Source organism: Scleropages formosus, chromosome 12 (assembly GCF_900964775.1).
Source record: "Scleropages formosus chromosome 12, fSclFor1.1, whole genome shotgun sequence".
NCBI classification, from domain to species: Eukaryota; Metazoa; Chordata; class Actinopteri; order Osteoglossiformes; family Osteoglossidae; genus Scleropages; species Scleropages formosus.
Window position 1 is genome coordinate 2,276,073 of NC_041817.1, and position 14,492 is coordinate 2,290,564.

A 14,492-nucleotide genomic window follows, 5' to 3' on the forward strand; every position below is an offset into this window, starting at 1 on the left:
ACCGTGCTGTTTTTGACTGCATACAATTGCTCTTGTTGAGTATTCCAGTTAGGGGGGCGTGGTGGCGCAGTGGCGCAGTGGGTTGGACCACTGTCCTGCTCTCCGGGGGGTCTGGGGTTCGAGTCCTGCTTGGGGTGCCTTGCGACAGACTGGTGCCCTGTCCTGGGTGTGTCCCCTCCCCCTCTGGCCTTATGCCCTGTGTTGCCAGGTTAGGCTCTGGTTCCCTGTGACCCCATATGGGACAAGTGGTTCTGAAAGTGTGTGTGTGTGAGAGTATTCCAGTTCTGGTATCAAGCCTTCCCTCTTGAACTGAGTTTTCCACATGTAGTTTTCAAGATGCAGAAATGAGTCCAAACCACCGTTCTTGCCCAAATCACTGCTTCTTTCTTTGCTTGTTGTGTCCTTGCTTCTCTGGGAATTGTCTGTGATCCCTGGCTTGTCATGGCATTTACCACACCACAGGGACTCTGCCATGACCAGCAACAAGTTGCCGCACAGCAGCTCCATCGCCCACATCGAGAGCGTCCTCCAGCAGCTGGACGAGGCTCAGGCCCAGATGGAGGAGCTCTTCCACGAACGGAAGATCAAGCTGGACATCTTCCTGCAGCTGCGCATCTTTGAGCAGTACACCATTGAGGTGGGTGTTGGGATGGGAATTTGGAACAGCTGGTGGACAGACAAGTGTGGAACCTGTGCCCCATCGACATAGAAGGAATGAGCCAGGGGTCCTGGGGATGTGTTCCAGGAGAAAAGGATCTGGGGAGGCTCTGTGTGTCGGTTGCACCTGCTTATGTCTCAGCTGACAATAAAAGATTTGGCGTTTGGATCTGGAGCGGTAGGGTCACTTCACACCTCCTCATGAGGATTGCTGTTGGGTTCCAGTGCAGAGCAAGAAACTGGAGAGGATACAGTTAACGCAAATAAAAGCAATTTGGTTTACATACTGGAAAATGTGACCCTTTTATACTAATAAAAAGTGAATTTTGTGTTGAAGCAGCACTCAAAATGTTTTTACTTCATTTTTTTAAATTATAGACTGTGCATGTACTTTGTTCCTTGGTATCAGGGACAAAGACCTTTGTACTGTGATGCAGAAAAAGTATAGGAGCATTTCTGTGAAGATGATGCGCTCATCTAGTCCGAAGCGTGCGGCAGGTCTGTGGTGTGAGAGAGGACGAGATGAGATAGATTGCACAGAGATCTTTGATACACATAATTAATCACCTTGGAAGCGTTAATGCGGTGAGCTGCCCAGATAATGCATGACTAACCCATTTACACCTCACAAGGAGACTTGGCTCTGACGAGCAGTATTCACTTTCAATTACAAAAATGCTTTAATAGTCACATGTGGGCAATACGACCGTAAATAATAATCACGTGTGGAATAATGGGTGCTGCAGGATTATATGAGTAAGGCTACGGAGTATGGTGCCGGTTGTCACTTTCACAGTTAGAGTGAAAGGAATGAGTGGGTGTTCAGAGGCAGATTCTTCTTAAGCAGAGTTACTTGGATATTTAAAGTAGTGCACCAGGTAAATATTTTAATAGTTATAAATCGGTGTGAATTATGTTGCACAAAAAAATGAGGATGTGTTGTGCTGTCCTGTGGCAGGTTGTGTCCCTGCAGGTGTCTGCGTTTTCATCCCCTCCTTATGGCAGCACGCAGCACTGATGTGCTTATTGGAGCCTGATGGTACAGATGTGCGACTGTACAGCTGCAGCGATAATGTGAGGCTGAGGAGCCGTACGGCCGTCGTGATAACGGCACAGGAACAAACCAGTGCCTTGTTAGGTCATGTGGTAATTAATTACGTAGTTTTGAGTCATTTGTGCAGTTAGACTACTGAATAGTGTCAACAGCAGAGCCCCTCCTGGGAACTGAACCTGCAGCCTACATTTACATTTATTCATTGAGCTGGCACTTTCCTCCTGAGCAACTTACAAAGTTGAGCTACTCACAACTGTTGACCCATTTATACAGCTGGATAATTCTCCTGGAGCAATTTAGGGTAAGTACCTTGCTCAGATGAATTACGTTTGGAGGCGGGATTTAAACCTGCAAACTTCGGATCCAAAGGCAGCAGCTCTAACCACTACGCTGTCTTATTACTGATGCGCTGTGGAAGCGGTGTCGATGGCTGCAGCAGTTTGGCCTGTGCGTGCCCAGCGTGAAAGGGGGACTGAGCTCTGTGCCGGCCTCCCATTTCCCACAGGTTACGGCAGAGCTGGACGCTTGGAATGAGGACCTGGCACGGCAGGCGGGCGATTTCGACGCAGACGAGCCAGCGGCGGCCGAGCAGCGGCTCCAGCGACACACGGAGCGCAAGATGGCCATGAATAACATGACCTTTGAGGTCATCCAGCAGGGCCAGGACCTGCACCAGTACATCATGGAGGTCCAGGCTTCAGGTGAGGGACCTGGAGCTGGCGGGGCGTGCCCTTCCAGCAGGGTCAGGCCAGGAGGCTGACAGAGAGGCAGGTGGAGAGGTTGATTGACACGGGGATACATTTTTACTGTTCGCATCCAGAGTGACACATAACAATGTAATAGTTTAATACACTTCTACAGATATACTGTATATTTTATTAAAGCACCTTCCTCAAGGATAAAGCCGGAAGGTTATTTTTTTCTTAACCATCAAATTTCTTCGACGTCCTTCTGTATATTTGACTAACTCTTCAGAGGCCATGAAATATATTTTTTAAACTTTGTTGTACTTTCTTCTGTTTGTCTGCTGAGTCAACTTCTGTGTGAGCTTTCTGCATTCACACTCAGTTTCGCTTGTTCTTTACTGGCAGAGAGGGCCTTAAAGTCTGTGAATCCCATTGGCAAATGTGACAGTGGCGTCCCCATGGAGACAGCCCAGACTGCCTCTCGGCCGGGGGGTCATGACTATTCAGCCGCACGCAGCCAAAGTGACATCTCTGAGAGTGTGGAGTGGAAGCCTTCCCGCAAAGAGATTCGTAATGGCTGGGGTCACTTCAGCAGTAGCAAGCAAGCCAAGTGGTTGTTTGATAAAGCAACAAGCCACTGTTCTTAAACTTAAGAAGGTGTTTTACTCTCGAGATGAAGGGGTAAAACACTTCTAATCCTCCAAAGAAAGAGATCAGAGTGCTAGGCCACGTCAATACTGCCAAACAGAGTAATCGGCCGATTAAGAGTCGCAGGCTCTTTCAGATAATAAGTACACCGCTACACAGATTATTTCCATTGGCTGGACCGATTTTGCAAAGGATCTGTTACAGTAATGTGTTTTGAGTACTAATTTTTGTTACATTTTAGTCTGAAATCGCCTTATTTGTTCATATAAAGGAGAAGAATAGAGAATCTGAAATCTGCTAACTTTATATGGTTTACTTCCATCTAGTGGAGAAACTGCATAAAATGCTTTGCTGGGAAAGTTAGCCTCATATTCTATGAATACATATATATTAGAGAGTTTATTTTTTCAGGAGGTGTCTGAAAAATGTGTGCAAGCTCATTATTCCGTTTCGCTGTGTACTGTACTAATGACAATAATGCCACTCTTGAAGCTTGGAAACAATCGGGTGAATCCAAAATCACTAACTTTTTGAATTGCATTGATTTATGTGGTCTTTGACGAAAAAGACACATTTGTAGTGAAAGTATCTACTTCTGCACCGTCTTCCCTAACCAAATAATTAATTTTCCTTTTTTATGCAAGTCCACGTTGCATAAATATCTATGTGGTGTATTTGTCTCACTGTCACATGATCCCAGCGAGATGCTGTTTTTCGTCCCTCAGGTATTGAGCTGACGGGTGAGAAAGAGGTGGACCTGGCCACGCAGGTCCAGGAGCTGCTGGAGTTCCTCCATGAGAAGCAACGTGAGCTGGACCTGAGCGCTGAGCAGATGCAGCGGAGACTGGAGCAGTGCGTCCAACTGCGTCACCTGCAGACTGAGGTCAAGCAGGTCAGTCCTTCCTTGCACCTGCATGAACACGTTGTCATGCACCTGTGTGCACACCTGTCTTCACAGCTGGCCTCACACCTGGCATGAAAAATCCATGGTGATCCGGTGCTGAACAACATGACAGTATCTGCAGTGTCTGAGTCTGGAGGAGCAAATGTTAGTTAATGCTGGCAGCAGTGCAATACCTCTTTTGTGACTCTTTGCACATTTTACAAGACATTTAAAGTATTTTTTGTCTTGTTTATGACAGACCTGAGAGCACCAGTTTAGAGCACATGTGTTTAGTGTTGTCATTTTTAATGTGCTATAAGCAATATTATTGCAGTGGTTCCAAATTCTTTTTTTGCAATAAATTTCACACTGATTAAATGGTTGATATTATCTGTGAATTAACAGAACAGGTAGACTTGTTATCTGTAAAAACAAAGTGAAACAGATTAACAGATCCCTTTCTTTTTTTTCCTAGAGAACATTAATTGGCCCGTTTCCTCATGAAAGAATAATCTCACGAAACATTAATCTGCCCTCCTCGCCATAAAAGTTTTTGGCTCTCGCTCTCAAATTGGAATCTGTCAGAACACCTCCTATTGCAGAAATCTGTATTAAAATTTGTATGAATAATTCAGATCCATGATATCATCATTCATTTATTGAATATGCTTCAGAATGGCTCAGATGCAGAATATGCATTTATAATTGAAGATGCCTCCATCTGCTTGATGGATCTGTATATAGATCCGTATACTTCCCCTCATTAGCACGATGGCTCCGTCTGAATTTGGATCAGTGCAAATGGATGTTACGAAAATGTCTGGTTCTGTCTTTTTCATTTCTCAAAAAATATAGCAGGGCGTGTGTGAGTGAATGCACATACAATACCAGTCAAAGTGTGAGTACACCTGGACAACATGAGCAGTATCATATGGGAGGAGAGGAGTGAAAGTAAAGCAACACGCACACACGTGTCATAATTGTCCGGGAACTGCTGCAGAAGAGCTGGGAAGACACGGTGCCTCGTTTCCTTATCAGACGTGTTAACTAAAAGCTGAATGTGGAAAAACTGGTAACCAGAAAGTGTACTCAAACTTCTGACTGGTATTGTACGCGTACGTTCCCTGTCATGGGCTCGCTTCTTGTTCCGGGTGTACCTGCACTACACCCTGCGCATTCTGGGCATGGACTCTGGGTCATTGCGACCCTAACTGGATGAGTGGTTTCCGAAAGCGGAGAGACAGAAAATTAGCACGGCGTGTGCGCCTCAAAGAGGAGCGAAGCACACAGCTGATTGCGATGCTTCTGTTTATGCGTCTGCACTTGACCTTCCCCGTTACCTAAATGGTTGCCGACATTTGACTGCGGGAGAAGAAAATATTGCAGTCTGTTCTCAATTTTGAATTGGTTTAATCATGATTCAACAGCTTTTTTTGTTGGGCGATTACCAAGACGCAGTGCAATTCTTACGTCATCAGTGCCGTATTTATGGAAACCATCTGCAATATCATGAAGGAGTCCTCAAGTGCTTAAGGATGAAGTATTGAAAGGCGAAGGGTACAGCTGCATCGTGTGGTGTAATTTCATTTGGTCCTGAGCTGAACGCCAGGCTGATGTCTCTGGGGACCCTCAGCAAAGTGTCTCCACTTCAAATGCAGAGTAATGGGAAGGAACTGTTTTGTTTGTGAGGGAGACCCCGTCAACCTGGATCTAAAGCAGGTTTATGGAAATGATTTCACGTACGTGGTGGGGTGGGACAACATCTGATCATGATGCTCCAGGCTACATCTCCTGCCCCCAACAGACTGCACTTTCTTGGAGTCGAATGGGGGGCACATGCTGTTAAACTGGTGAGCTGTTCAAGGACAAACCAGGAGAATCTAGATGACTTTGAATATTGAGGGTTAAAGCGAAAACATTGCATTTATTCATTAAACTGATACTTTTTCTCCAAAGTGACTTACAATTGTTTACCCCTTTATACAGCTGGGTAATTTTACTGGAGCAATTTAGGGTAAGTACATTGCTCAGGGGTACTACAGTCAGAGGTGGGAATTAAACCTGCAACCTTTGGGTCCAAAGACAATAGTCCAAACCACTACACTACCAGTTGCCCTATAATAATAGACAAAATAAATGTATGCATTTTCCAAGCAGATTATTGCCCTAATGCACTTGTACTGAGAATTTTCCACAATTTTTTCCAAATAGTTTACAGGCGGAGCTTCTCCTGACCCAGATGTTTCATGATCAGCCACGGTCCTTTCAGCACTTGTTGACAGTGAAGATTATTAATGATGTGACAGCAGCGCCACTGTGTCCACATGATATTACGAGATGTACCTATATGCTTCTCTCTTATTCAGATTTAAAACCAGCAGAATCTTCATGCCTGAATTATCTAGAGAACCTTAATAAAGGTGTTGCACCAATGAGTGCTTTTGTCTGGAGAGTGCAAGAGGAGTTGGGTTTGATCCCAGTTCTGTCCATGGAATGTGCATGTTCTTCCCAGATTTATGCAGATTTCCTCTGGGTGCTCTTGTTTCCTCCCACAATCCGAAGGCATGTCCTTGAAGGGAACTGGTGACTCTCAATTTCCGATAGTGTGCGGGAGAGAGTGTGTTTCTTTGCTGTATAGATGAGCGATAGACCGTAGAAGGTGTATCTAGCACTGTAAGTTACCTTGGATAAAAAGGTGTCAACTAAACACTGCAGAGTATTCAGTGTATGTCGATTTGGAAAAAATCATCTGCTAATGAATAAGTGTAAATAAGTGAGAGTCAGGGGGTCATGTGACTATGAGGATTAAAGGGAATGGTCTGCCTGCCATGGGTCCATGTGCCATTTGTTAGCAGTGAACATATTATTTTGATCTGAGGCCAATTGTGTTAAAACAGCCATTTAAGTGTGTAAGTGAGGTAGTGTCTGTCTGGAGAATTTTTAAATGTTTTTTTACAGCATGTTCGGAAATGTTTACACAGGCTAATTTTTCAGTTCAACACATGATAGGTTATTTTAATATATTTGCTGTGACAAAGTAACTATAGTACCATCTAGTGACAGATTCCAAGAATTAATTGTAATGATGTGTTTTGTTTTTGCTTTCTGAGTAAACACACATTAATATGATTTGCGTTTGTCATTGGTAATCTTGCACACGGCAGCATTGCACCTCATGACCGTTGTTACGGCAATAACAAAGTTGCCGCATTTGTTACCACGGATTTGTATTCCAGTTTTTGGTCTTTGAGCTCGTCTCGTCTCATTTTACATACCCAGATATGGCATAATGGTCTAATTATGGATCAGTGTATTGTAGCAGATCATACTACTTCTGCTCGTCATGGCACTTGTTGACAGTTCTTGGCTCCCTCTCTCCCGTCCCAGGTCCTGGGGTGGATACGGAACGGGGAGTCCATGCTCAATGCCAGCCTGGTGAACGCCAGCTCGCTGTCAGAGGCGGAGCAGTTGCAGCGCGAGCACGAGCAGTTCCAGCTGGCCATTGAGGTAATCGCGCGAGCCCCCAGCTCAGACCCCCGAAGCCCGGTCTGACAAGGCTAATGGGCTCAGCATGTGAGCCGGGCCCTGACCGGCCCCGACGGGAAACGGTGCCGGGACTTGTTTTTCATCGCTGCTTCTCATTAGCCCAGCCAGCAGGCAGAGAGGGAAAGCGGTCGCTCTCGGGATGGTTTCGTTGCCTGCTGGTGACCCTGTGCGCACTTGCATCACAGACCACTATTGCATTTAACCTCGGGGAAAACCGCATGAGCCATGTGCTCTCTGTGGGACTCGTTGCTTACCTGGAATCTGTTTGAATAAATTTAAAAAAGCCCTTCGTGCTCCGATTAGTTAAGTTTTATTAAACCCGCATGGAGGCCGCGGGAGGAATGGTCTAAGTGTAATTTCTGTCCTTTCTCCTCAACAGCAGTGTGCACATTTCCATGTAACTGCAACCCCCCCAAGCTAAACGGAGGAGTGTCAGTAGTATTCTTGTTTGCACTGGAGAAGACGTTGTATCCAGAAACCTTCAGACAATTACAGTTTAAATGAGACTTACTGGATGCAGGGGTTTAACTGATTTCATTAAATCAACAAGCAGGTTCCCTTGACACAATACGGGAAGCTATCAGAGTTGACATAGTCAGCATCGTAGCTAGTTCCTCACAGATGATAGACGATAAATATGTTTTTCTTTTTTGCCATATTCATGTCGTCAGCTTTCCGTTACGAGTACTTAACTTGAAACCAGATGTTTGTTCTATATTTTTGTTTAGGAGCACAGACGCTCTGAAATCCCTCATGTTCTTACATAATAAAAGTTTGGCATTCACTTTTTTATTTCTTCTGAAGTGATTTTTTTTTAATACATCTGTCCTGATATTACCAAGCAAAATAATTTACCACGTAAAATTAAAAAGTAATGCATTAATTGAAGTATAGATCATTTTTTTGGTATAGTGAATGATTTTGCAAGTCTTTAAGGCAGTACTTTGCGAGTCCATCTTTTTTCCTATATTCTCTCCAGTGAATTTGGATGATCTTGGATGCTGTAATAAATCTGAGCTCGATTTGGCTGGGAGTGAGCTAAGTTTCCCTTGTGTAGGTTAAGCTCTAAAAGATTGAATCAGTGTGTAAAGATGCATTTGGGGCTTCATAAATCACAGTTTATTTCTTCCTCTATATGACTGCACCATGCAGAGCAAACAAACTAAGGAATTTTTGGCTTTTTTGGCAACTTTTTAAGATGTTCATCTTTAATAACTATATATTTTACAATGTGGAGAGGTTGGAGGCATATTCTTCAGTTTAGAATAATAAAAACTGTGTTTGGTGAGAATGTATAAAAAATTTCAGTTGCGCTTACATAAAAGAAGAGGTTTTCTTAACTTTACGTGGAATAAGGTGTCTGTCTGCCTAAGTGACATCATGAAAAGGAGACTAAAAAAGAGACTGAAATTAATTTTGTCTGACCTTGCATTGTGTTCAGATTTGTTATTGTGTCTGATTCAGTTCATAATTCACCAACAGCAGTTTTAATGAGAATTGAGTTCTAGTTACGGTTGGTTAATTATTTCTTTTCTGCTTCAGTTGTTCATAACTTTATGATTCCATCATTTAAGCTCTGGTTTTTACTGAATATTTCATTGTGCTTTAAGCAATGTTTTATTTAAGGGTGTTTTATATATAATGACTGCGTTCTTATGACATGATGGGTCAAACTGCTGCTCGGTGAAAAGGGTTTGAGTTGAGTTGAATTTGAGGGGAACACATAGCATGTAGAGCCCTAGTCTTTGGAGAAATGATGCTTGTGAGAACGTGGGGAGCCCATAATAGCTTCTCATTTTTGCTGACACGTAAATCTTTTCTGTCTTTCTGTCCCATGCAACTGTCAACTGTGGCACCGTGGGGAACTCAGTCCCTGTTCCATGCCAATTCGCTGCAGAAGACCCACCAGAGCGCCCTGCAGGTGCAGCAGAAGGCCGAGGCTTTGCTGCAGGCGGGCCACTACGACCCAGACGCCATCCGCGGGTGTGCTGAGAAGGTGGCGCTGCACTGGCAGCAGCTTATGCTCAAGATGGAAGATCGCCTCAAGCTGGTCAATGCCTCCGTGGCTTTCTACAAGACTTCAGAGCAGGCGAGTCTCTGGTATAAAGCTGTACCTGGTTCAGGAGGAGTCGCCGGAAATGGTCAATTGTTTTAGAGTTCTGTTTTGGAAGCACAGATAAGAGGTCCTCTGCTCTAATTTATCAGCTATTTGTGGGATTTCCTGGGGGTGGAACAAGTTGGTTGAGGGAATGAGGACACGCTGACTGGGTCTTACACCTCAACTGCCCACAATACACAGCCACTAGTCACCAGATCACTATTTCTGCTTTATTGTCCCTGTGTGACTCCAGGTTGTTGTATGCAGCACAGATAAGATTTGAATGTGAGATTTCTGAAATTGTGATTAATTTCAGGAATACAATTCCAAAATAGAAATAAAGAGAATGAATGCGCAAAAGATACCGGGAAGCTCTTCTTGGATTTCTGAATGATTTTCTGCACTTTACCGCGGTCACCCAGCTGCGGCCTGCTCTGGTTCTGCCTATTTAGTATGTGACAGGCAGTCGACCTGAGTCGTGGCGCTGTTCACAGGTGTGCAGCGTGCTGGAGAGCCTCGAACAGGAGTACAGGAGGGACGAGGACTGGTGCGGGGGCCACGACAAGCTGGGGCCCAATGCAGAGACGGACCACGTCATCCCGCTCATCAGCAAGCACTTGGAGCAGAAGGAGGCCTTCCTCAAGGTACGGTGTCATGGTGCCTCTTTGTTGGGTGCACCACTCTGTCATATAACCTTCCTTTCGCAGTAACTTTAGCCTGCTAGAGTACGGCTGCTTTGCGCTCCCAAGACAGCAGCGCTGTGGTTTAATGAAGTTCTCCAAGAGACCAGCATGACAGCCTATGATAGACTGCAGCCTATTAGCATACTGGCACAGTGCTTGGGCTTCACTGCTGTGAAATGTAACAGATGTGTTACGATACCATAACAATCCTTGTACTGCTCTCTTACGTTCCCACGAACTTTCTGTGGATGAGTCTGGGCGCCGCACGCTGTGTTTGCTATGGGACTTAATTAAAGTAGCGCTAAACCAGCCTCGGACTGCACTGTTCCCGTAATGTTTGAACTGAATATCCTTTGGGAGCTCCAGCAGTTTAATGGCTTAAATGTTACAGCGGGACAGCAGTTTGTTTTCTCCTTCGGTACCCGCATGCCTGTGCCCGAGGCGTGTGTCTTAGGTTATTTATTATTACAGTTACTTACGTTCAGGACGACTGGTGCTGAGAATTACACGGGTGCTCCGACTTGTGTTTACGAATGGTGCCCAGGAGCAGTCCAGATGATTCTCATGTACCACAAGGACGCCGCGCAGCTCTGCGAAGAAGTGGAGGCCTGTCGGTGTTTAACTTAAGCCATTGGAGGGGGTGGGGGTACCGGTCACTCTGCGCTCTGCTGGAGTCTTTTTCTGAGCTTCCCATGCCCCCTTGGCTCATGGGCAGAATATGAAACCTCTCTGTCTTCAGGCGTGCACACTGGCCAGGAGAAATGCGGAGGTCTTCCTCAAGTACATCCACAGGAACAACGTTAGTATGCCGGGGGCAGCCGGCCACACCAGGGGCCCTGAGCAGCAGGTCAAAGGTTAGTGGCTTCCCTCACCCTACGGGACCTGGTCCTTGTCTCAACATGAACCTCTGTAGATCGCGCAAGTATCACTTCCTATGTGTGTCCATTGCCCTGTCCAACAGTCTGTCCAGTGTTGCAACCATTTCGATAGACCCTTGATCCTCCACAGGAAGATGTTGCAGTTCTTCGCCGAAATCCTCCGCAGCACCACCCGGTTTCAGTAATTATCAGTCTAGCTTGCTTTTAGAGGCAACCTTCTTATTTAAAACAGGTGGTGCTGTTCTTTACTGGAATAAGGAAATACCACAACATACCCATGAGGGCTGTGAACAGGAACCTGAACAAGAGGCTACCTTATATTCCTTAGGAGGGAAACCATCTCTCTAAGGTGTTTCTGTGATCACTGAGCAAATGTGATTCTCTGGTCCCTGCAGCCATCTTAAACGAGCTTCTGCAGAGGGAGAATCGCGTGCTGCACTTCTGGACCATGAAGAAACGCCGACTGGACCAGTGCCAGCAATACGTGGTGTTCGAGCGGAGTGCCAAACAAGTACGTGTTCTGGCAGCTGGATTCTGAGCACGACTGAATTTGCAATTAATGCAGTTGATTGAGATTTTTGGCACGATGCACAACATGGCCCATGCTATCAGTGTTGCAACATGGCCTGTATTATCAGTTCCTGCCTGATGTGATTGCAGCCACGAGCGATGTGTTACAGCGTGTTTGGGTGGTCGGGCCTCGTCAGCTTCCCCTCCTGATTAGATTTGTGCTCCAGGCTTTAGACTGGATCCAGGAAACGGGAGAATATTACCTTTCCACTCACACCTCCCCTGGGGAGACTATTGAGAGAACTCAGGAACTGCTGAAGGAGTATGAAGACTTCAGAGTTTTGGCCAAGGTGAGGTGCAGACTTCTTGTTTGGGCATTCTGTCCGGGTCATGTGCCTACGTAGATCAGCATAAGTTGACGTGAGGCTTTCCACACTGGTTACTCTTGATAAAACCTGTGTCCTCATCCTTTGAACCACATTCGCCAAAAAACTAGTCACTATTGATCTTGGATCAGATAGTTATTCCTTGTGCAAAACACGACTTTGATGTCGAAGGTAGCACAGCTACTGTTGAGCCAACCTGTGTCGTCTTTTCCTCCAGCAAACTAAGGAGAAGGTAAAGCTTCTCATCCAGTTGGCGGACAGCTTTGTGGAGAAAGGCCACGTGCATGTGACGGAGCTGAAGAAGTGGGTCACTGTGGTGGACAAGCGCTACCGGGACTTTTCCCTGAGGATGGGGCGGTATCGCTCAACCTTGGAGAAAGCACTTGGCATCTGCTCTGAGGTGAACCTTCCCATGATCATTAGTATAGTTACGGCAGCATCGTGGCACAGAGGGGAGTGCTACTCCCGCACAACTCGTGGGTTCAAATCCAGCTCTGTCTCTGTGTAAGTTTACATGTTCCTGTTCCCCTGTTTGAGTGGGTTTCTTCCAATAGTCCATAGACAGGTGTTTGAGTTGAACTGATGACTTTAAATTGCCCTTTGTTTGTGTATGGGTGATTGCCCTGTGAAGAACTGATATCCCGTCCAGGATGTACTCTACCCCACCCCTGTGCTTCTGGAATAGGCTCAGACCACCGCGACCTATCATTGGGCAAGTGGTTATTGACAATGGATGGATGAATGTGCACTTACGTAGGTGTAGAAATTAGTTATACGGATGAGGACTGTCAGTGTCATCCATCAGAATTAGTCTGTCTTGGGCTGAATTCAGTTCATTTCAGATCTGTTATGTTCAACTCAGTTTATTCTGCACCAATATATGGATATATGAGGGTTAGTCAGAAAGTACCAGTAGTAATTTGCATATGTCCAGATTGATAGTATTACAGATACTTTTTGACTTACCCTGGTACCCTTAAGCTTCTAAAAGGATGCGGCAATAAGACCTAGGACAGGCTATTGAATGTTTGAAATCTTGATTTGATTCAGTAAAAATTCAGGCGCAAATGCATATTTGTAAGATCATTACATATCAAAGATACCTATATAAAAGAAATACAGCAGCCTTCAGGACCCATGCCTTAAGCTGCTAGTAATGAAAACTATATTTTAAAAGTAGGTTCCTCACTCTGTCTTGATACTGGGAATGAGACAAGAAATGTTTTTGGGAGTTGAAGTGATGTACAATTCAAGGGCAATGCATCTACTATCATCATGCAGTCTTTTCATTTTCCATTCTGCGTTTGTTTCACATTCCCTAAAGAATCGTTGCTATTCATAGCTTTAAGAGAATGACAACAGAAAGATAATTTTCTAAATTGAACATGGCTTTTGTGTAATAAGTTTGAGTAAGATTTTTCCCATGTTTCCCTCATAGATTTTCTAAATTACACTGAATTGATTTCAATAGGTAAAATTGTTCATAAAAGCAAAGTTAATAAAACCACAGCTTTACTATATGTCCACAGATCTGTCCGGTCCATTACTAATTGGATCATGTACACTGTATTATGACAAAGCAAATGTGGTGTGTGTCTCACCTAAAGGAAGGTGCCTTTGTTACAAGCTGAAATGGGTCTCGGCATCATTCCCCTTGAAAAGGCCGCCATGCAGCATGGCCTACATTACCTGCTGGTGGGACAAGGCTGGACAGGAATAGCAGTCACCTTCCCTGTAGCGTGCTTCTGCCAATACACACAGACAGCTGGGGGGTCCGAGGGGGGCCCTAAACCAGCACCAGTAGATATTCTGTCGTCCCGCCAAAGGCAAATGGCAGCGGTGTTACATGACGTTTTACACTGGGTTATTTTTATTTTTAGCGGATGCACTTACTGATGTACTAATGCAAACATACAGTGTATTCAGTGTGTCAGAGACTTTTGGGAAAATTCAGTTTGCATTTATGTTTATATTTGTTAATTTAGCAGATGCTTCTCTCCACAGTGATTCACTTTGAAAAAGTAAGATGACCTTCAGTGGGTCGGGGGTGCGATGGCGCAGTGGGTTGGACCACAGTCCTGCTCTCCGGTGGGTCTGGGGTTTGAGTCCCGCTTGGGGTGCCTTGCGGTGGACTGGCGTCCCGTCCTGGGTTTGTCCCCTTCCCCCTCTGGCCTAACGCCCTGTGTTGCCGGGTAGGCTCCGGTTCCCCGTGACCCCGTATAGGACAAGCGGTTCTGAAAATGTGTGTGTGTGTGTGTGTGTGACCTTCAGTGGTACATACACTACAGTGCATGTATCTCATCTATACACCAGAGCAACACACTCTCACATACACACACACATTATGGTTAATTTAGGGTCACCAATTCACTTGAGAAATGTCTTTGGACTGTGGGAGGAAACTGGAGCACCCAAATTAAACCCACACGAACACAAGGAGAACATACAAAGTGCAATACAATA

General features: G+C 45.2%; 1 protein-coding gene across 4 annotated transcripts in view; it reads left to right on the plus strand.

Moving 5' to 3' along the window:
• The window catches only part of LOC108927929 (kalirin-like), a 156,612-nt gene that overhangs the window by 90,838 nt on the left and 51,282 nt on the right, over nt 1–14,492 (plus strand). For 3 of the 4 annotated variants that reach the window (XM_029257014.1, XM_029257012.1, XM_018741575.2), the window contains exons 13-22: nt 463–637; nt 2,217–2,412; nt 3,771–3,937; nt 7,316–7,435; nt 9,345–9,563; nt 10,067–10,216; nt 10,995–11,109; nt 11,529–11,644; nt 11,871–11,993; nt 12,247–12,429. In XM_029257014.1, the coding sequence (XP_029112847.1) occupies nt 463–637; nt 2,217–2,412; nt 3,771–3,937; nt 7,316–7,435; nt 9,345–9,563; nt 10,067–10,216; nt 10,995–11,109; nt 11,529–11,644; nt 11,871–11,993; nt 12,247–12,429 (1,564 nt within the window). The remainder of the gene's footprint in view (nt 1–462; nt 638–2,216; nt 2,413–3,770; nt 3,938–7,315; nt 7,436–9,344; nt 9,564–10,066; nt 10,217–10,994; nt 11,110–11,528; nt 11,645–11,870; nt 11,994–12,246; nt 12,430–14,492) is intronic. The other variant, XM_018741574.2, reaches the window with a different exon arrangement.